Source organism: Rhinopithecus roxellana, chromosome 15, assembly GCF_007565055.1.
Source record: "Rhinopithecus roxellana isolate Shanxi Qingling chromosome 15, ASM756505v1, whole genome shotgun sequence".
NCBI lineage: Eukaryota > Metazoa > Chordata > Mammalia > Primates > Cercopithecidae > Rhinopithecus > Rhinopithecus roxellana.
The window spans coordinates 111,283,819-111,306,095 of NC_044563.1; the positions used below are offsets into that span (position 1 = coordinate 111,283,819).

At 35.2% G+C, this 22,277-nt stretch overlaps 1 protein-coding gene across 1 annotated transcript in view; it reads left to right on the plus strand.

Annotated features, from left to right (window-relative positions):
- The window catches only part of CSTF3 (cleavage stimulation factor subunit 3), a 78,974-nt gene that overhangs the window by 14,140 nt on the left and 42,557 nt on the right, over positions 1 to 22,277 (plus strand). Inside the window, exons 2-3 of the mRNA XM_010358347.1 lie at positions 6,721 to 6,822; positions 6,945 to 7,040. Coding sequence (XP_010356649.1) covers positions 6,721 to 6,822; positions 6,945 to 7,040 — 198 coding nt within the window. The remainder of the gene's footprint in view (positions 1 to 6,720; positions 6,823 to 6,944; positions 7,041 to 22,277) is intronic.

The following is a 22,277-nucleotide window of genomic DNA, read 5'->3' on the forward strand; positions in this document are numbered from 1 at the left end:
TACCATCACGCCCTGCTAATTTTTGTATTTTTAGTAGAGACGGGGTGTCACCATGTTGATCAGGCTGGTCTTGAATTCCTGACCTGAACTGATCCACCTACCTTAGCCTCCCATAATGCTGGGATTACAGGTGTGAGCCACTGTGCCCGATGAGCCATGGTTTCCAACTACGACTGCTACACGTTAGAATTACTTGAAAAGTTTTTAAAAATTTTTTGATAGTATGTACATTCCTAGAGATTCAGGTTTAGTTGAGTGAGGGTGAGGCTTGAACATCTTTTAAAATCTCCTTCCCTTAGATAATTCTAATGCAGAGCCAGGATTGAGAATCACTAAAGGGGTGGCTCATTTGATGTATTGAGGAGACACATATACGTCTTATACTGTGATATGCTTGGTCGGATATCAGATTCTATCTTGTGAGTTTCTCTCTTTTACAGATTATATGGTATAGCTTACCTGACTGATTTGGTAGGTTAATTTCAGCAAGTGGGTCTTGAGCTCCAGAATACCTGTGAACACTAAAGTAATTTAAATAGCTCTCTAAATGTAAAATTGACCTTACTACCAAGAGTAAAAGCAATTATAGCAATAAACCTTGGCAGTGATTCTGCTTGTCTACAATCCTTTCCCTCTTTCAGAGGGCAAAAATCACAAATCTTAATACCAAGAGAAAAAACGACCATAAATTTTAGTATACACATTTGAGATTATATCAGGTTTATTCTTCAGTGATACTGAAAGGCTAAAAGAAATTGACAACTCATACCTTGTAGGATTCTTTGTCTACCCCATCCCCTGGCATTTTTCCAAAGCAAATCCATGATTCAGAGTGATTTTGGGTGTTTGTTATCACTGATTACCTAAAACAGTTCAAGTATAGATGAACTGTTTTTTGGTTCCCATATCAGTTTTACTTCTTAGTTAATCGTTATCATTTTATAGTCGGTATCTCAGGACTGAAATTCTAGTTTACGTAAAATTTCTTTCTTTCTTTCCTTTTTTTTTTTTTTTGAGATTACGTCTTGCTCTATTGCCCAGGCTGGAGTGCAGTGGTGTGATCTCGGCTCACTGCAACCTCTGCCTCCCGGTTTCAAGCGATTTTCTTGCCTCAGCCTCCGGAGTATCTGGGACTATAGGCACGCACCACCATGCCTGGCTAATTTTTGTATTTTAGAGATGGGGTTTTGCTATGTTGGCCAGGCTGGTCTCGAACTCCTGACCTCGTAATCCGCCCGCCTCGGGCTCCCAAAGTGCTGGGATTACAGGCATGAGCCACCAAGCCTGGCCTCTTTCTTTTCTTTTACAGTGTCTTGCCGTCACCCAGGCTGGAGTGCAGTGGCGCAGTCTTAACTCACTGCAACCTTGAACTCCTGGGCTCAAGAGATCTTCCTGCTTCAGCTTTCCGAGTAGCTAGGACTACAGGTGCCTGCCACCATGCCTGGCTAAGTTATTTTTGTTTTGTTTTGTTTTGTTTTGTTTTGGTAGAGACAGAGTCTCACTGTGTTGCCCAGGCTGGTCTTGAACTTCTGGCCTCAAACAGTCCTCCTGCCTCAGCCTCTGTAGTAGCTAGGGCTGCAGGCACACAACACCACGCCTGGCTAATTTTTACATTTTTTGTAGAGACAAGGGTCTCACTGTGTTGCTCAGCTGCTCTTGAACTTCTGGCCTCAAGTGGTCCTCATGCCTTGGCCTCTCAAAGTGCTGGGATTACAGGCATGAGCTACCATGCCTGGCCTAAAATTTCTTTTAATTTTTTTTTATTTTCAAGAAGTAAACCGTTTGAAAGAATTCTTTATTTTATTGTGTATCCCAAGGGCCACTACAATGTCTGACACATATTAGGCCCTGAGTGAATATTTCGCAGGTGAATAAGAAAAAGTCAAACAAACCAGAAGGGTATATGGAAGAGTAAGTGTATGTGTTGTTTGCATGTCTCCCTGCTCAGCATCACTTTTTATTTTCCGTGTGGCTACCTGCCATGCCTTGTTTTTTTTTTTAAGCGACTACAAATTCCATAATTTATTTAGCTGGTCCTTTTGTGTATATATATATTTATTTAATTTGGACAAATAGAGACGGGGTTTTGTTCTGTTACCCAGGGTAGAGTGCAGTGGGGTGATTATAGCTCACTGCAGCCTTGAACTCCTGGGGTCAAGTGATCTTTCCACCTTAGCCTCTTGAGTAGCTGGGACTACAGGCATGCACCACCTATCTGGCTATATGTAGTTATTTAATTTATTTTCAGTCTTATGTAACTACAGTCTAGTAGCTGACTCTCATTATATATCTTTGTGTACATGGGCAGTAGGGTGTTACTAGAAGTGGAATTCAGAATCAGACATTTATATTAAACATTCATCAGTTTCTTTCTTTCTTTTTTTTTTTTTTTTTTTTTTTTTTTTTTTTTTGAGACGGAGTCTTGCTCTGTTACCCAGGCTGGAGTGGGATGCAGTGGCGTGATCTTGGCTCACTGCAATCTCTGCCGTCCGGCTTCAAGCAGTTCTCCTGTCTCAGCCTCCCGAGTAGCTGGGACTACAGGTGTGTGCCACCACTCCCGGCTAATTTTTGTATTTTTAGTAGAGGCAGGATTTCACCATATTGGTTGGGCTGATCTCGAACTCCCGACCTCAGGTGATCCACCCACCTCAGCCTCCCAAAGTGCTGGGATTTCAGGCATGAGCCACCGCGCCTGGCCACATTGATAAGTTTCTACTTGCCCTTGCTAACAATATGAGAATATTTTTTGCTGCTTACCCTCACCAGTGCAATTTAATTATTAGATGTTAGATCTCTATTTTCTGGTTTATATTTGCATTTCTTTTTTTCTTTTTTTCCTTTTTTTTTTTTTTTTTTTGAGACAGAGTCTCGCTCTGTCGACCAGGCTGGAGTGCAGTGGTGCCATCTCGGCTCACTGTAAACTCCGCCTCCCAGGTTCACGCCATTCTCTTGCCTCGCCATTCTCTTGCCTCAGCCTCCTAAGTAGCATGGGACTACATGCGCCCGCCACCACACCCGGCTAATTTTTTGTATTTTTTGGTGGAGACAGGGTTTCACCATGTTAGCCAGGATAGTCTCGCTTTCCTGACCTAGTGATCCGCCTGCCTAAGCCTCCCTCAGTGCTGGGATTACAGGCATGAGCCACCGTGCCCGCCCAATATTTGCATTTCTTTTGAGTCTTTAAAAAGTTAATTATAAACTATTCATATGCTTTGCCCATTTTTTGTTTTAAGTTTTTATTAAAAAATTTTTTTTTGACACAGAGTCTCGCCCTATCACCTAGGTTGGAGTGTAGTGGTGTGATCATGGCTCACCCTCCAGGGCTCAGGTGATCCTCCCACTTCAGCCTCCCAAGTAGGTGGGACCATAGGTGCATGCCACCATGCCCCACTAATTCTTTGTATTTTTTGTAGAGATGAGGTTTTGCCATATTGCCGAGGTTAGTCTCAAACTCCTGGGCTCAAGCAATCCTCCTACCCACTCCCAACCCCAAAGTGCTGGGATTTCAGGTGTGAGCCTCTGCATCCGGCTGCATTTTCTTTTTGAACCACTGGTGGTTTATTGATTGTGCTTTTAATTTAGTATTCATATGTTGGAGGTTTTTTTATGTTTGTCTTTTTTATTTTGGTACTTTTCTCATGTGCAAATTTTAACTTACCATGTAAATTTACTCTTTAAAGACTTTTTTTTTTTTTTTTTTTTAAAGACAGGGTCTGGCTCTGTCGCCCAGGCCGGAGTGCAGTGGCGGCAATCTCAGTTCACTTGCAACTTCTCCCTCCCGGGCTCAAGTGATCCTCCCACCTCAGCTTCCCAAGTACGTGGGACTACAGGTGTGTGGCACACGCCTGGCTATTTTTTTGTATTTGGGTAGAGACGGGGTTCTGCCGTGTTGCCCAGGCTGGTCCAGAAGAACTCCTGAGCTCAAGGAATCCTCCTGCCTCGGCCTCCCAAAAAGCTTCTGAAGAGCTTTTCCTATGCAAAAATACATTTCACCATATTCTGCTCTAGTTCTGTCTTGTGTTTCTGTTTTTAACATTTAAGTCTTTGAGCTCTCAAGTTTATTTTGGCAGAAAGAGTAAAGTAGAAATTCAACTTTATTTTGATAAAATTGATTTCACAGTTATTCTAACAGATGACTATAGTTATTCTGAAACCATTTATTGAATAATTCACCGTTCTGATTTGAAAATGCCACCTTTATTATTTGCTGATTTTTCCATTTGCTGTTCTTTCTGAGCCTGTAGTTTCATGTATGGGTAGAGCCAGTAGTCCCTTATAAACTTTTCCAGCTTTAGTTCCTTGAGCAAGCTATTCATAAAGTTCTTATATGTTAGGAAAGCATCTTTATTTTAATTTCGAATTACAGTAGTCAACATGTCTTTTTTCTAAATAAGTGAATGCTTACCAGTGGTGCAAGCTAATTTATTCCAAAGAAAAGAGTTTATTTCTCCTAGGTAATTAAAAAATCTGAACAGATGACTTTTTAAAAACTTTTCCAAACTGGTGTTTTGACTGAATTGTTCCATGAAATACTAATTCCACTAAAAAAAAATGGGGCGGGGGGTGACGGAGAAAAGTGATAGGGGCAATGCTTCCTTCTTTATGCTTGGATATTATCAATATGTATTGCCATTTATAGATGTCAGGATGTTCTAGAAAAAAGGCAAAACAAAACGTTATATAAATGAACTTTTTTTTTTTTGAGACATAGTCTGGCTGTCACCCAGGCTGGAGTGCAGTGGCGCGATCTCAGCTAACTGCAAGCTCCGCCTCCTGAGTTCACGCTGTTCTCCTGCCTCAGCCTCCTGAGTGGCTGGGACTACAGGCGCCCGCCACCATGGCTGACTAATTTTTTGTGTTTTTAGTAGTGATGGGGTTTCACCATGTTAGCCAGGACGGTCTCGATCTCCTGACCTTGTGATCTTCCTGCCTTGGCCTCCCAAAGTGCTGTGTGACTCTGTCACCCAGACTGGAGTGCAGTGGCACTGTCTCACTCATGGCACTGTCTCACTCTGCCTCCTGGATTCAAGCAATTCTTGTGCCTCAGCCTTCCAGTTAGCAGGGATTACAGGCACACACCACCACGCCCAGCTAATTTTTCTGTTTTTAGTAGAGACGGGGTTTCACCGTATCGGCCAGGCTGTTCTTGAACTCCTGGCCTCAGGTGATCTGCCTGCCTCGGCCTCCCAAAGTGCTGGGATTGTAGATGTGAGCCACCACACCTGGCCTGTATAAATTAACATTTATCTGGCTTATTTGAGCATCCCTTTTTGTGGTACACAGTAGTATTCTGAACAGCAATTTGAGAATTAATACTTTTATTTTTGCTTCAAGTGCTGGTTACGATTTTAGGCATTTTTTAAAAAAAATTAAATTTCTATAATAAAAGTAAAGCTATTTTACCAAAGGATTTGGGGAATACTGAAAGAAAAGGGAGAAAAAAATCAGCCTCTAATTCTACTAAAATCTTCCAAGGATGACCAGTCTAAGCATTTGAATATATTTAAAAAATCTCTTTAATTGCAGATTTCTTTTATAGTTTTCATTGTGTTGTATATACAGTTGTGAATTGTGTTTTTAAAATTTCTTTACATCAAAATAAGATTTCCATGTCATTTCACGCGTTTTCTTTGTGGTGCAGGATGAATGCTTTGACAACAGTGTTTCTCAAAGTTGGTCCAGGAACCCCAAGGGTTCCTAAGGACTCTCAGAGGATCTGTGAGTTCAACCTGTCTCATAATAAGTCTAAGACATTATTTGCCCTTTTTCATTCCTAATCTCTCACGGGGATACAGTGGAATTTTTCAGTATCTTTATGATCTGACAGGGCAGCAGATTGAATGCAGAAGCAGATGTGAAAATCCAGCTGCCTTTTAAAAAGTTGAACATTGAATGGATTTATAAATATGTAAAAAGTGACATTCTTATTACTGAATTTTAAGTTAATTTTTATAAAGAAAAAATAACAAGTTTTCTTTGTAAATCAATCGATATTTAAATTTGTTTTAATTTCTAATATAGTAAATATTGATAAAACCCACATAAAAAGCTCTTTGTGGTTCTTAATTTTTAAGAGTGTAGAGGGGTCCTGAGACCATAAAGTTTGAGAACTGCTGTTTCATAGTATTTAATACAAAAATAAGTTTATTTGAATAAAAAAATTTGATCACTAGGTTTTATTATCTTCATGCAAGTTACTTCTGATTACAAATACAATCGTCCCTCAGTATCTGTAGGGGATTGTTGCCAGGACAACCACTTAGATACCAGAGTCCGTGTATGCTCGTGTCTCTTATATAAAATAATGTATTTTCATATAGCTTACATATGTCCTCCCAAATACTTAAATCATCTCTAGATTATTTATAATAACGTCATATAATACAAATACCATTTAAATAGTTGTTATACTGTGTTGTTTAGGAAATAATGATAAATAAAAAGGCTGTACATGTTTAGTATAGACACTGCTGTCTTTTTTTTTCCCCCCCCCCTGAGTATTTTCAGTCCACCCTTGGTTGAATCTAAGGATGCGGAACCCACAGATAAGGAAGGACGATTGTACACAGAGGTTCTAGAAAACACACTGTTCTTTTATAAGAGGATTTTTTATGCTTTGTAATGTGACATTGCATCTGAGGACTATATTGTTCATGAATTAAGTTAGGCATGAGATTTTTGAAACAGTAACTTTAGTTCACTGTTGTTTTTTTTCCCCAGGCAGCTGAGTATGTCCCAGAGAAGGTGAAGAAAGCGGAAAAGAAATTAGAAGAGAATCCATATGACCTTGATGCTTGGAGCATTCTCATTCGAGAGGCACAGGTTTAGTGATATAGGATTACATTTCCTTCTCTATGGGTCCAATCACACTACTTGGTTCTGCAGTGAATAATATTTTCATAATCCTAACATTGTAAATGCTGTTTATTGGTTTTCAATTTTAGAATCAACCTATAGACAAAGCACGGAAGACTTATGAACGCCTTGTTGCCCAGTTCCCCAGTTCTGGCAGATTCTGGAAACTGTACATTGAAGCAGAGGTTACTATTTTATTTTATTTTTTCTTAATATCAGCATCTGATGGGAATTGCAGCATACACTGTAGTGATAGAAAACAAATTAGGAACATAGCTAATTAGGACAAGGAGGATTTAAATGTGTCTTACTTTTATTTTGTAAAATAGGTATAAAGGAGTAATTAAAATGAATTTTTGAAATTTGGGTCTTTTACAAGCTGATGATTGTTGCATTTTGGAGTTGCAACAACATTAAAACAGTTTCAATGGTATTGGAGTGCTTTAGCCTTTTATTTACTTGTCATGTGTCAATTTATTGCCTCCTGTGTCATTTATTTAGAACTCATTTTTCTTTTTATTCCTACTTACAAACTAATGGATGAGAGTATATGAAAATACAGAAATGTTAACTTAGTTTTTCATAGAGTATTTTGAGTGTCTGGTGAAATGAAACATTTTAAGAGAATAATTACTTCACATTTTAATTTTGTGAAAATGCATGGTTTATCAATGTAAGCACTTCAATAATTTAACGATTTTTCTGTAAGATAGTTTATATTATGCAAGAATAAGCTAATGTGATTCAAACCTATTTAATAATCCTATTTAATCTTAATTTTACCCAATGATGCTTTGCTTTTTTTTCTTGCTTTTTATATCTTGAAATTTGAACCCAGGCATGTATATTTTAAAGAGTCAGGATCCCATTCATGATTATGGTTAGGAGGAAAATGTTAACTTTTGAAGACTGGAATTAGTAGTAAAAATGATAATAAAAGTTTTAATGTGTCAATAACAGTTGGCACCAAGTAATCATTTTCAGGTTGTTAATATAAATTAATGGGATGGAAGGGGTAAGATGTAAATAACTGATATTCACATTAAGCTGAAAATTATATGCATTTCTTTTTGTAACTTATAATACGCAGTACTCTTAATATTAATTTTGTGATACAGATTCTCAGCATAATCAAGTACACTGCAGCCTCAACATAACATTTTCTGCTGTACCTGAAATTTGATAATATTTAGGTCTGTTTTGGACCTATTCAAAGGGCTTTGGTCATCAGCAGTACTGAATATACTTCAGCACAACACAGTGTCATCTGTGATGTGTCCTCAGAATGGACCCAACCAATAGCAGGTTTAAATAGAGGCTACAGTGTACTCATTGTATTTGTGCTATAGTTTAGATTGCATTACTTGGTTGGGAGGGAAATTACTGGGTAATAGCAGGAACATTGTGTGTGTTTTATTTTTGTGTGTGTGGTTGTGTATGTGGTTTGTGTGTTTGTGTGTTTGTATGTATGAGAGAGATTGTGCCTTATGTGGAGTCTGGTAGTTTTGGCCCATGACCATATCCTTAAAGTTTCCTCACCTATCCTCTGGGACCATTTCTTTCCTTAATATATTTAAATCACCAAAGTAGGTTGGCACAAAACAGGTGAGGCCTGTCTGAAATATGCTGAAGCCTGTGCTGCTTTGTATTAACTCATTAAAACAAGGAACCTGGAACACCTGCACCTGGTCTGCATTCTAGTCTGGCTTTACAAACACATTAGACTTAAATTCAAACACACCAGAAATGAACATAATTGATATATAATTGTTTTTGTATAATGAAGTAGAACTTTGAGTTTTTGAAATTTCCTTGTTTCTCAATTATTCAGGCATTATTCATGCGTTTTATTATAGCATAAGTTAAACTGAAATAGGCAGTTAGATACTCCATTCTGTAACTCTGAACACAATGGGTTTGTTTCTGCAATTTCCTAGCTGTAAGTTACAAACTGCATCCTTAAAAAAGTTTCAGGAAGACCAGATGTTATTCCAAGGGGCTGAAAGTTGTCTACGTAACAGGCTCAATTCATACAATGAAATGAAGAGCTGCTAGCAGTTGCCTGATTTATGTAGTTGGTACTATTTGCAGTTACTTCACACACGCACAAACATACACACACGCACAAATAGGTGTATATAATGTATTAAAAACAAATGGTAAATAATATTTATGTATATTTTTAAAAATTTATATTTTTGGTTTAGAAATTAAGGTTTTAAATTGAATACTGGTTTTAGAAATGCATATTCTGAGCTGTGTTTTTCTCTTTCCTGGTTTGCTCTTTATTTTTTATATTCACATTTTATATTTTTGTTTAGCCTATGAGAGGCTAAAGTTTTCTTTTGATCATATCACTCAATGTGGCCATTAATATTTCTGGAGAAGATACATAACTTATTTATAATACTTTTTAAAAATCCAAAGTGATAATAAGAATGTTTTTACGTTGAAAGTAATACTTAAGTGTTTACATAACATTCTGTATGCACTCAAGAAAATAAAGTTTTGTTAATACATTTGTTGTAACTCAGTACTTCATGGTGGGAAAATTGTAATGTTCATTTCTTTATATTCAGCTAAACCAACTTGTGTGACTCCAAATACATTTTTTTAATAGAAAATGCATACATCTTTAGTAACAGAAGATGATTTGCTTCCCCAGAGAAACTCCTTGCAAATCCTATTAAAGTACAAAATGTCAAAGGAAAAAAGTATTAAACTTTTTTTAAAAATTTGAAACATCAGTTGGAAATGAGAGCATATTAATTACTTAGAAAAAAATTTGATGATGCTACTATATGAGCCAGTGTATCAGATTTGCTCATAACTGAGAGTTGAGCAGTATCTATTTAGCTATGTAAAATTTGGATTTAAAATGTTATCCTTAATTTGTCACATGCTTTCATTTTTTTTTGCTGTAACATGGAAATTGTTGCAGGTAAAATTCTCTTGCTCTAGTGAACGGCATTTAGGACAAACTTCTGTGTATTCTTAATATATAATTTCAAAAACTAGGCCAAATTACTTTGGTGTTATATATAATACATAGGAGATAACATTTTGCCTCCACTCCCTGAAATGTATTGTTCTACTCTTTACTCCAAAACTGTTACGTCACATGATTTTACAATATTATTTATTATAAGATGAGCAAGTCATTAATTGTATGACTGTTCTTAAAATGATAGTTATCAAGTATAAAGTTTAAATATCAGTATGATATGAAACTACTTTTGTGACTTCTTAGTTTTAAATAAAGGAAACATTTAAATATGTCTCCAGCTATTTGATTGGATAAGGATATCTTAAATGCAGTTTAATATATTTTTGGATTTAATAAATGAGAGGTTTTAAACACTCAAGTGGAATGCCCCAGTCAGAGCCTCAGTGCTCTTTAAAGAACTACTTTTTACAATGATCAAAAAGATCACTAAATAATCACAAAATTGAGAAAATCTACAGAATTTTGACATACTCTTTTAAATTGTTCTCCCCTACCCAGCCTGTGGTTTCTGTAGCTTTTCATGTAATTAGGTGATGAGTGACAACATGTAAGCTACAATATCTTATTGTTAGAGAAGTAATTTGTTTTGAATCGGGCCACATTCATAAGGAATTTTTTTACTGAAGGATGTTTTTTATTGGTGGCTGAAGGAGAAATGAAGAAGGTAATGCTGCTGGTAATAGCAACAATGTATCTTGCTGTCTGTGAAAGCTGTATTTCTTTAATAAAAGCATATAGAGAATTGATTGTTTTTTTATTTAAAATTTTTACAAAAGATGAATTCTTTTCTCTATACTTGGTTTTTCCTTCCTTATAAATAATGGGTTGTGTAGCATACATTTCAATTTTTCAAAATGACCTTTCTTCTTGGAAAATGGAAGTGAACTCAGGATGCAACATGAGTGACCTAAATTGAAATAAACTTTTCCATTGTTGATACTGTTTTAATACCTTTACATAGCAGTTCAAATTACTGTATTATAATGTTTTCTTTCTGTTGAGCAATGTGATTTTAAAATGCAGATAAGTTACTGCATTATGTAGATTATGGTGATTTCTATTCTTCAGCTTGCAGCCTTTTTACAAAAAAAAAAAATCTGTACTCTTTTCTTATAGATCTACACTTTTCCTGTTTGTAATAAATGTTGGTCCATGTCTGTGTGATTATTCAGATTTTTACTTTAAAAACTCCATATGCTTTTTTATCTAGTTTCTTAGATGCATATATAAATGTAGAATAGAGATGTAAAAGAAAAAAGTACTTGTAAACCCAGAACTGAGTGATAATAATCTGAAAGTGCTTTGAATAAAGTACTGTTTGATAAGCAAAGGAAATATTTGCATGTTGACTATAATAAGTAGTAAACTATTTTAGGTTTTATTGGATTATCTGATTCTATCTCTTATCCCTATACATTATTATAACAGAGCGTTTAGGTGCTGTCACTTCTACTAACATGGTCTATACATTTTCCCTTGGGACTTTTTTCTCAGCCAAAGCAACTATTTGCAAAAGGATGTAGTCACTTAGATAACGACATTTCTTTAAATGAAACCTTATATTTTCTAATCTTTATAATTTCTAGATAATTTATTCTTTTATGTGAAATGTAGCCGTTTATTTTCAAGCAAAATCTTGTTGTAATCAACCTGATTGTCTATATATTTCTCAGCTTTATAAAGCAAAACTAATCTCTACAGTCATTAGTAAACATATTGAAAATATATGGTCATCTTCTTCACCCTGCAAAGACTCTTACGTTTTAAACCCAGCTTTTTTATATTCTATTCTTTGGTGTAATGAGTCATGATATATTCAGAAATTGTGGAAAAAGATTTATGATAAAAAGTGCATATACATTCTAAAATTAGTGATGAAACAAAAAGGACTATTGGATCATACAATTTGAAGTTTTTGGGGGAGGTAGTAATGTTTTACCTAAATTTCCTGGACATTCGTGGAATAACATAATAACATATAATACCTAATACTTAGTTGTTAAAATTATTGGGTATTATAGTCGTTAGGATCATAGGGGATAATTTTGGATCAAAACTATCCCTATCCCAAAAGGTATTAAAGATACACTGCAACATAGCATCCATGAATCAACACAAACGTGTAAGCCCTTCATAATATCACAGAGCTAGAAACCTCCATATTTGGAAATAAACTAATTCTAACACATGAGACTTTTTACAGTGTTGAGCAGTTTTGGTTATAACTTGAGCTCAGAGGAATCAGGTGGCAGCCGACTTTCCTTTATAAAACAAAAGGACCAGTTTAAGTCAAAAGCTCAAATATTTTCTAATGGATTGTTTGTATTTTCTTTAATGCATCAGCTTTGAAACAGCTATTCCTTTGAAATGAGTCTGGTTCAAGGCAGTTCCAGGAAATGAAGATGTCTAAAATATTACCAGTGACATCTGTAGAAAGCTGCACCTCTAAATAAATGTGGACAATGCATTTATTAGTTGTAACTAATTTATTAAACTTTCAATTTTATTACTTTAATTTTACTGAATGTTTAAACTTTTAATTTTATTATTAAACTGGTTTGCTCCTAGCAACTTGGTAGCAGAAAACAAGTAGTTGGTTTGTATAATGGCATAATAGGTTGAAATCTGTATCTAGATTTTTTCCCTCACATATCAGAATCCACAGCAGTTTGAACAAAAATTGTGAATATTTGCTTTGAATACAACTTCTTGAGAAACTCAGCTGCTTTTCTAAGACTCAGGAAAGCATAATGTGGGTAAGTTTTACCATTTTGTATGCTAGACCTCCAAAGAAAAATTTTCTATTTGCAAGTGTTAATTAAGCAATAGTTCTAAAGACAAGTTGACATCAGTGATAAGATTCAAATGTAGTTTTGAAATAGTACATTGAACTGTAGTAAGGGTCAAAGATAACAAGATCCCAAAGCTGTTTTTAATCTTTCTAAAACTAAATCTAAATACTTCTATTCATGTAACAGAACATGTTCAATTACAGCCTTTTTAAATACAGCACTTCAGCTCTAGCATGTACTGTTGACATTTTAAGTCTTCCTTTGTCCCAAGATTCATATTCTGCAACTTTTCATACTGGATTTGAAGAAAAAAGAAGGTTGGCCATTTTGTTATGATGGTTTTCTTGGAAATTTTTTCATTCACCAGACTATGACTACTGCATATATTATATACTTGAAGTGGGCATAATGTTTTAAGTCATAAATTTTTAAAGCTGGAACATGAATTAGTTTAGCTCCCTCATTTTATATGTGAGTAAAATAAGACATTGTTATCCCTGGAGCCAAAGTTTACAAACTTCACTGCTTTAGAATCACTTGGAAAGCTTTTAAAGCATACAAGCTTCCCAGTTAGTATACCAGCACTGCTGACTCAATCTCTAGAGGATGGACATACAGTATCTGTGTTTCTGGCAGCTGGTTTTGGGAATTGAGGCTTTGCAGGGCAGTAATTGAATCTTATTGCTGTTAGTAAATTTTGTAGTTTGCAGAATATTCCCTATACTTGCCTGGACAATAAAATGATTAGTCTCCTGGCTTGCTTTTTGTATATTATCAATCAAGTGATCTTTGAAGCATCTACTGTGTGCTTAGTATACTGTGACTGTTAGATTCACAGTCAGGGTTAGGGTTATGCCGTTTTAACTGTAACCGTTTTTTTTACTAACTGAATTTATTCCTGGGTTTGAAAACCGATTTTCTGGTTGCATAAACTTTTTTTAAAAAGACAGTCACATGAGTGTCAAACTAAGAATCATAACCTTTAAGGACACATCTGAGCTGAAGAATGTGGCTTAAAAGAATTAACTGCAGCTAACTTGTACCCTCTGTAGAGTTTGAACAAGAATGCCACATATTGGTATTTATTTTTGGTTTGTTTAGCTAACATCATTTTCTTTCAGTGCAACTTGAGTGTTGTACTGGTACTTCTCATTCTTCTAGGTGGTGGGGAATGGGATGTTATCTCACAAATAACCAGTTATTCCTAACTTACTATAGTCAGGTTCAGTCCATTTCTGAGTTTTTCACTAGAAAGATCTGTAGTGTTTCTCAACCATTTTAAACTCATATCCTTATAAAAAATGAAAACTCAAATGCTTCCTTAATGGCTTTTGACAGTTTTAAAATCAAATTTGATGACTAAAAAGTACACCAGTGGTAATTTTAGAATGGTCTTTTCAGCTGTAATTAAGAATTTAAGTACTAATGAAATTTGGAATTACATTAGACTAAATTTTATAAAACTTAAATGTCCAAAATGGCAACACTACTCAGTATTATGGAAGTGCAGTGTCATTGGAGGGAAGATTGTCAGCAAAATAACTTTGATTCCTGTGTTTGTACATTTCTTTTAGTTCCCTCATCCACCATTTCCTTTGGTTTTGGCTATCGTGTATGAAGATAATGTTTGAATTTTTGTGCTTCCTGTATTCGGGGTATGGTATTGGGTATTAGGTGAAAAAATGCTTAAAACATTATTTAGGTTATCAGAGTTGAAAATCCAATCAGGAGAGATCACATGGTTTAATCTGCTTTGTATTGGTTGAATAACAAGAGCATTGCTTTTAGTGGTTACAAACTGACAGTCATTTAAGCAATTTTTGTGATCCATTTGTAACTTTATTTTGAAACTACTTTGAACTTACAAAAAAGTTGCAAGAACAATGCAGAGAACTCCCATATATATTTTACACTGCTTTTTAACATCTTGACATAAGTGCTTTACTGAATCTTTATTTTTTTCCGAACTATAGAAGATTGCATTGCATATATTATGAACTTTAATACTTTGATGTATTTCCTAATAACAAAGATTCTTATACATACACACAGTTGAGTGATGAAATTCAGGAAATTTAACATTAGTAGAATAATCTGCAGTCTGTTCTACTTTTGTTATGGTAATACTCTTAAATTTCTTCTGATTCATTATCTAATCCAAGGCCATTATGTAATTGTCTTTCCTCTTAGTCTCCTTCAGTGTGGAACAGCCTCTCAGCCTTAGTTAGTTTTTTGGTTTTGTTTTTGAGATGGAGTCTTGCTCTGTCACCCAGGCTTGAGTGCAGTGGCGTGATCTCAGCTCACTACAACCTCAGCCTCCCAAGTAGCTGGGACAAGTGTGCTCCCTACCCAACTAATGGGGTTTCACCACTTTGGCCAGGCTGGTCTCATTCCTGACCTCAGGCCTTCCGAAGTGCTGGATTACAGGCGTAAGCCACTGCACCCAGCCCTCGGCCTTAATTTGAATTTGTTTGATGCTTCATCATTAGATTTAGGTTATAGGTTTTAGCCGAAAAGCCACCAAAATGGCCACGTGTCTTTAGTGTATCTCATCCAGAGGCGTAGTAATGTTCATTTGTCCCATATTGGTGATGTCAGTTTTCATGATGTGGCTCAGGTGTTGACCAGCTTGTCCACTATGTAGTTAATATTATTCCTTTGATAATTAATAGAAAAAATAATGGGGAGATAATTTGAGACTAAATATTGTATTCCCATCTAACAACTGTCCACTCCATTTAAACTCGATTGATTCTTGGTTGAATCAGTGATATTTTTCCATGGAATTATCTGGTGTTTTTCAATATGTTTATTGAGTGGAAACAGATATTCTATATTGTGTTTGAAAACTATTGGAAAGTCCTAGCTTTCCCCTCCCCACCATGATTTTTTTCATTTAAGAAGCTTACTAGTGAGTATAGTTAGTAAAGATAATGTTTAGGATTTTGTCAAATATAAATCATTTACTGTAAATGATGCCTGTCAATTCTGTCATAAATCATATGGGGAAGAAAACTTAAAAATTGCTACTTAAAGCATTAGGTTATATATATTATATATCTATTATCTATAAACTGTATGATATAGGAAATTGATATCTATATTGATTTACTTGACCAAATGGCAAATTATTTCAAATAAGAATTTAGATATTTTAAAAATAATGCCATCTTTCACTTTGTAAACAAATTAGTGAGTCAAAAAGATCATCTAGACAACTACTTGATTATGTTTGCAAATGCTACATTATTTAACTTGTTAAAAGTTTTCAGTTGTGAGCAACACAAATGATGAAATTCTCAGCACTTTAAAGGAAATAGTTTCTATTAGCAATTAAAAATGTCAGATTGCTTATCCGTGGGAATATTTGCTAAAAAGGTAACTTGTTCCTTTGTAAATTTGAATTTCCTGAGTTCACAGAATAGTTAGGAGATTAGCATTTAAATAACAGGCATTCCAAGTCAAAATAACTTTGAAAAAAAGAAGTTTAATCTGTTTGGGCGCAGTTGTTCATGCCTGTAATCCTAGCATTTGGGAGGCCAAGGTGGGCATGGATTGCTTGAGCCCCAGGAGTTTGAGACCAGCCTGGGCAACATAGTAACACCCTGTCTCTAAAATACTTTTTTTTTTTCTTCAAAAACAAAAAATTATTATTTAAGTTCAGTTTTTTATTATGGGGGTAGGGAACTACTCTGCCCTGTGCCTCAACTGCAGGGTCAGAATTTTTCTGTGTTACTGTAACAGTGGTCTGATCATATTTAGTAGTATGGGAAAGGTATGTTTAAAAATGTCTTTATTTAAAGAAACGCAATGCAGTGCAAGGAATTTGCAGGTAACTATTAAGGGATATATGTAGGAATAGGAATGAAAGAACTTGAAATCTGGGGACCCTAGGATATTCTGCTTGCGGCTTCCTTATTACTAGGACCTTAGCCAAGCAATTTAATCTTTTTTCTTTCCAACTTTTTATTATAAAAATTTTCAAACAAATTTGAAAGAATAATATATAGTCAATACCTGTATACCTCTGCATAGGCTTAATGAATGCTTTATATTTCTCTGCTTATATAAAGAGAATAGTACCGTATAAAACCACAATATCATTATCACACTTAAAAGGAACAATAATGTTCAAATCTATTTTGATACTCAGTTCATGCTTAGATTTTTCCTCCATATGGGCTTCTAGTCATTATACTAACTGACCTAAGAAATCTAAAATACAGTATAGTTGTGGAAATAGCTATTAATACATAGTAGGTTTATAACTGACTTTTGTTTTTCTTTGCTCAGGAGTTTTTTGCATTCTTCATTATTTGTCTCAGAATTAGGTCTAACAGTATTTTGGTGGGTATTTGAAAAAATGGATCATGTGTAGCTACTCACAACCACATATAATTGCTTTAGTAGAATTTCAACAAACCTTTTAGAAGATTTTATGGTACAATAACTTCTGTGTAGCCAGGTTATCCTTTGTATAAAATCTTGTCTCTAAAATTCTAGTTGCTATTGTTCTCCATACTTCCATAGTTTTTTAATTTTTAGCTGTAGATACTTGGGTTTAATTTCAGAGAGTACAAAGGAATCCTGTACACAAAAGGGGCAAATCTGTAATTTTGGACTTTTAAGAAATTTATAAGAGCAAGTATTTTCTTTCCTCTTTGAGACAGGGTCTCACTGTGTTGCCCAGGCTGGAGTGCAGTAATGTAATCATGGCATACTGCAGCCTTGACCTGCACAGGCTCAGATGATCCTCCCACCTCAGCCTCCAGAGTAGCTGGGAATACAGGTGCACACCACCACACGTGGCTAATTTGCATGGTGTTTTGTGGCTGTTTTGTTGTTGTTGTTGTTGTTGTTTTGGGTAGAGACAAAAATACAAAATTTTGTATTTTTTTGTTTTGCCATGTTGCCCAGGCTGGTCTTGAACTCCTGGACTCAAACAAAGAACATATATTCTTTACCACTTTGAATATTATTTTTACATTGCACATTATAGAGAGAGCAGTAACTTTTGCATCTGTTTCTGTGTTAGCAATTAGGAGTGTTATTAAAATGGCATTTACTTAAATCAAGGCCAAAACTAAGGATTTAGGTAGAGTATATTGCTTATTGAACAATTGTTTTCATACTTTTCAAAGATGTGTAGAAGTTTTGTAAATTAAGTTTTCTGATAGGATAAACTATATTCCCTATGATCTGTTGTTTATCTATTTTTTGAGACAAAGTCTCACTCTTGCCCAGGCTGGAGTGCAGTGGCGCAATCTTGGCTCACCACAACCTCTGCCGCCTGTGTTCAAGTGATTCTCCTGGCTCAGCCTCCCGAGTAGCTGGTATTACAGGCACCCATCACCACACCTGGCTGATTTTTGTATCTTTAGTAGAGACAGGCTTTAACCATGTTGGACAGGCTGGTCTCGAACTCTTGACCTCAGATGATCCACCCGCCTAGGCCTCCCAAAATGCTGGGATTACAAGCATGAGCCACCATGCCCAGCCTGATCTGAAAGGAGATTTTTACTAATTGAGATTACTGAAATTTTATGAAAAAAATGAAAAATGAAAGAGGGGCATATCTAGCTCTCTATTTAAAAATACTAAAAGGAACTTGACTTTTCTAGTTAATGGGAAAAATCTGATTTATTGAAACTAAATCTTTATTTCCAGTGATTTGTAATTTGTGGTGCATCAGGCTTAGGGATTCAAGATAAACTTTTTGAGCACATCTCCAGGCTATGTCTTTGAAAACTCAAGTATCCTCATGTAGCTACCTGATACTTCTCAGTTGATTGTAAGTAAACCACTATGATGTTGCATCAGAATTTGTATTATTTACCTATAAATAAAACAGTTTGCAATTCTAAGCATCCCACAATTGAAGTGTTTTGGAATTTAACTTTAGTGTATTCAATTATACTTATACTTTTATGTGTAAAATGAAAAGTTTACAGGCTGCAGTTTGACATTTTTAGGAGACTGCAAACTAAAAATGCAGAATTGCGTTGTTAGCAAACCTTCTTGGAAAGTAATTTTGTATGTGGAGGACTAGTCCTTAAAAGTTCCCTAAAATTGTGGCCTTTTAGTAGAATGAAATTGACTGATGCCTACTGACGTATTTGCCTGGGTCATAGTCACGTAAAATTGTCCAAAGTATTAACACCTTTTTTTCAGTAGTACAGTTGGCTGTTGAATTTAGAGATTCTCAAAAAAAGTAATCTGGTAGTAATTTTGCTGACCCCCCACCATCTGTATATTATTTATAAGTTTTTATATGGATATAGGTAAAAAAAGTAGGCCGGGCTTGGTGGCTCATGCCTGTAATCCCAGCACTTTGGGAGGCTGAGGCGGGTGGATCACTCAAGGTCAGGAGTTCAAGAGCAGCCTGCCCATCCTGGTGACACCCCGTCTCTACTGAAAATACAAAAATTAGCCAGGTGTGGTGGCATGCACCTGTAATCCCAGCTACTTGGGAGGCTGAGGCAGGAGAATCACTTGAGCCCTGGAGGCGGAGGTTCAGTGAGCCAATATCATGCCACTACACTCTAGCCTGGGCAACAGAGTTAGACTCTGTCTCAAAAAAAAAAAAAAGAAGTAATGAAAATGTCTTTTTTCAGGTTCTTCCATCCACGTTATTTTTCAGGGAAGATGGGGACATTATCTTCCTAAATTGCTTCTAAAATTTATTAACTTTTCCAGTATCTGTTGAGTAAATGCATGCCAGATGCTGCATGGGAAGGTGGGGGATGGTGAGTCAAGGAAACCTGGAAGAACAGGGCTTGTGAACTGAAGCCTGAAGTATGTGTATGAGTTAAGCAGGGAATACCTGGCAAAGAGAACTGCCAGTGCAGAGGCCTTAACAAAGGAAAGAGAAAACATGCTTTATTTGACGAGTTGAAACAATTTTAGCTTGATGATTTTTAATTTTTTACATTTTAGAAATAGATGAATGCTCATTTTTTTTTAATTTTTAAGCTGAATTTTGCTTCTAGTCATTCCCAGTATATTAAAGCAGATGACTTGTGGCTTACATGCATGTTTTCGTTGTTATATATGAGCTTAATGGTCATTAGCTCATCTAGAATTGCAGCTAAGCAATAAGGGAGAATAATTGGAGAATAAGCATGAACATCTGAAACAATTGCTAGATTAATAAGTTGGCTGTAATTTTGCTCTAGGAAGAACTTAAGTTGAGATATTTGTAATTCTGGGCCCTTATTTTACTCAAATGCCTACACAAATTTGTAAGTTAAATGACTGGAAACTTCCTGTTCAGTTCTCAAAAAAAAAAAAATTACATGTTGATTTATAAATTCTCTTTTGGTTTCTTTTTCTTTATTTTTAGTTTCTAATTGAGTATTGAGAAACTAATACAATTAAGCCATAACATTTTCCCTTTAATAGTCTTCATAGCGATTGAGGAAAATATGACAGTAATTGGCCAGAGTTTTCACTTTTTGAGAGGGGGAAAAACATTTCCTAAGATAAAAAATTGGTTATTTTCTATACTAGGTAAAACCTGAGAAGTTGCATGAGTTTGATTCCTAGAAATGTTTTTACCATGAGTAAAATTTGTTTTTACTAAATGGGAATCCACATTGTCAGCGTCTAGCTTATCCAATGACACACAGTTTCTAAATTGACTTATTTTGTACAGAAAAAAGATTGCTTATTTTATATGAATTTTTAAAATGAAAAAACGTAGGAAAGTTCCCCCCCTTTTGGATAAATATTTAAGTTAATTTGCATGTGTTTACTAAAAGGGATAATTTTACCAAAGAGACAAATATTTAATAATCAAGATTAAGAGATACTACTTATTTTACTGATTCTAGTATCAAGGTTTGAAACTTAGTTTTAAACAGAATCCTGTAAAATGTTTTGATGTCTTCTGGATACTTTTGGAATACCTAAAGACTGGTTAAAATTGAGAAAAGCAAAAGCACAAGAACAGTAGTTTCCAAACATCTCTCAAAACCCAAAAACATCGTGCCATTGCACTCCAACCTGGGCGACAGAGCAAGACTCTGTCTCAGAAAAAGAAAACAAAACTCAACAACGTTGGCAGATCATGTCAGTTTCTAAATTTTCTTTCTTAATTTTATTGATTTGTAAAATCCAAGAATTAGGGAGAATTGCATACCTAGGTGATACGTAATAAGAATGTGTTTATGTAATAGTAGTAACATTTTTTAAAAGACAGTGGTATTACATGAAATAAAATGTTTTTATAGCTGTTAAGAGTAAATGAGGATTATAATGGAACTTTGATCAACTGAATTAGAGTTCTGATAGAATTTTTTTCAATTGATGAATTTTAAATGAATTTATATCTGTATTCTTAGTAATTATGCGAAAAGCCTAACATTTGTATGTTTAAGAATCTGTTTTTTATTTTAGTACCTTCAGGTAGGCTGATTTAATAATTAGTAGAAAATTATTGAATGCTAGGATACCCACAAGTGTAAAATTTTGTGCATAATATCTGCATGATAGATAATCCACATATTAATAGTAAAGTCTCTAGTCACACTGGCCTCCTTGATGTTCCTTAAATTTATTTCAGACATATTCCTCCCTTAGGGGTTTTGTCTATATTAGCTCTTTTATCTGTTCTAAAGATATTTTTCCAGATGGCTGCTTTGCTAGCTGCTTTGCTTTCTTCAAATCTACAAAAATGTTTTCTCCTGTGACCACTCTGTTTAAAATTGCCACTCCTACCCTCTACAGAATTCCTTATCCTTTACCGAGTTCTCCTTTTCCCCTATAACACTCATCACCTAAGGTACTGAATAATTTACTTATAGTTCATCTCTTTTGTATGTTGCTATATTCCAGGAAGCTACAATAATGCTTGGCATACAGTGGCACTATGAATACTTGTTGAATTAAAAATCCACAGTGGGAAATAATTGTATTTTACAAGTTGAATTTCTAAAAATTAGAGTTATGATTTCAGTTTATAACGATGTAGTTTCATGAGTATAAAATTGTGATCGGCTGATACCTTTACCGTGACAGGTTAGAAAAATGACTTTATTTTTAGAACACTAAAAAGAAACTATCCTTTTGAATTGTCTAATACCCCTAAATATTTAAGTATTTCAGAGTAAACTGCTTTCACATTATTTAGAATTATGTTGATGTATAACATAAGAAAGATTTATACTTTTTTTTTTTTTTTAAGAGTCAGGGTCTTACTCTGTCACCCAGGCTGGAGTGCGGTGGCTTGAAGTCAGCTCACTGTAACTTGTAACCTCCACTGCCTGGGCTCAAGTGTTCCTCCCACTTCAGCCTCCCAAGTAGCCGAGACCACAATTGCAGGCCACCACGCCTGATTAATTGTAGAGACAAAGTCTCATGTTGCCCAGCCTAGTATTGAACTCTTGGGCTCAAGCAATCCTCTCACCTCAGCCTCCCAAAGTGTTGGGATTACAGGCATGAGCCACTGTGCCTGACCAGATTTTTACCAGATCTGGCTTCTTTAATAGACTACTTTTGGAATTTAGTGCTTCAGTGAACATTGGATTTTAGAGTTTATAGTTACCTTTCAAGGTAGTTTGCACACAATTTTTTTCTAATCTTTTTGAAAGCTTGATATTAATAAAATTTTATGAAGGAGACTA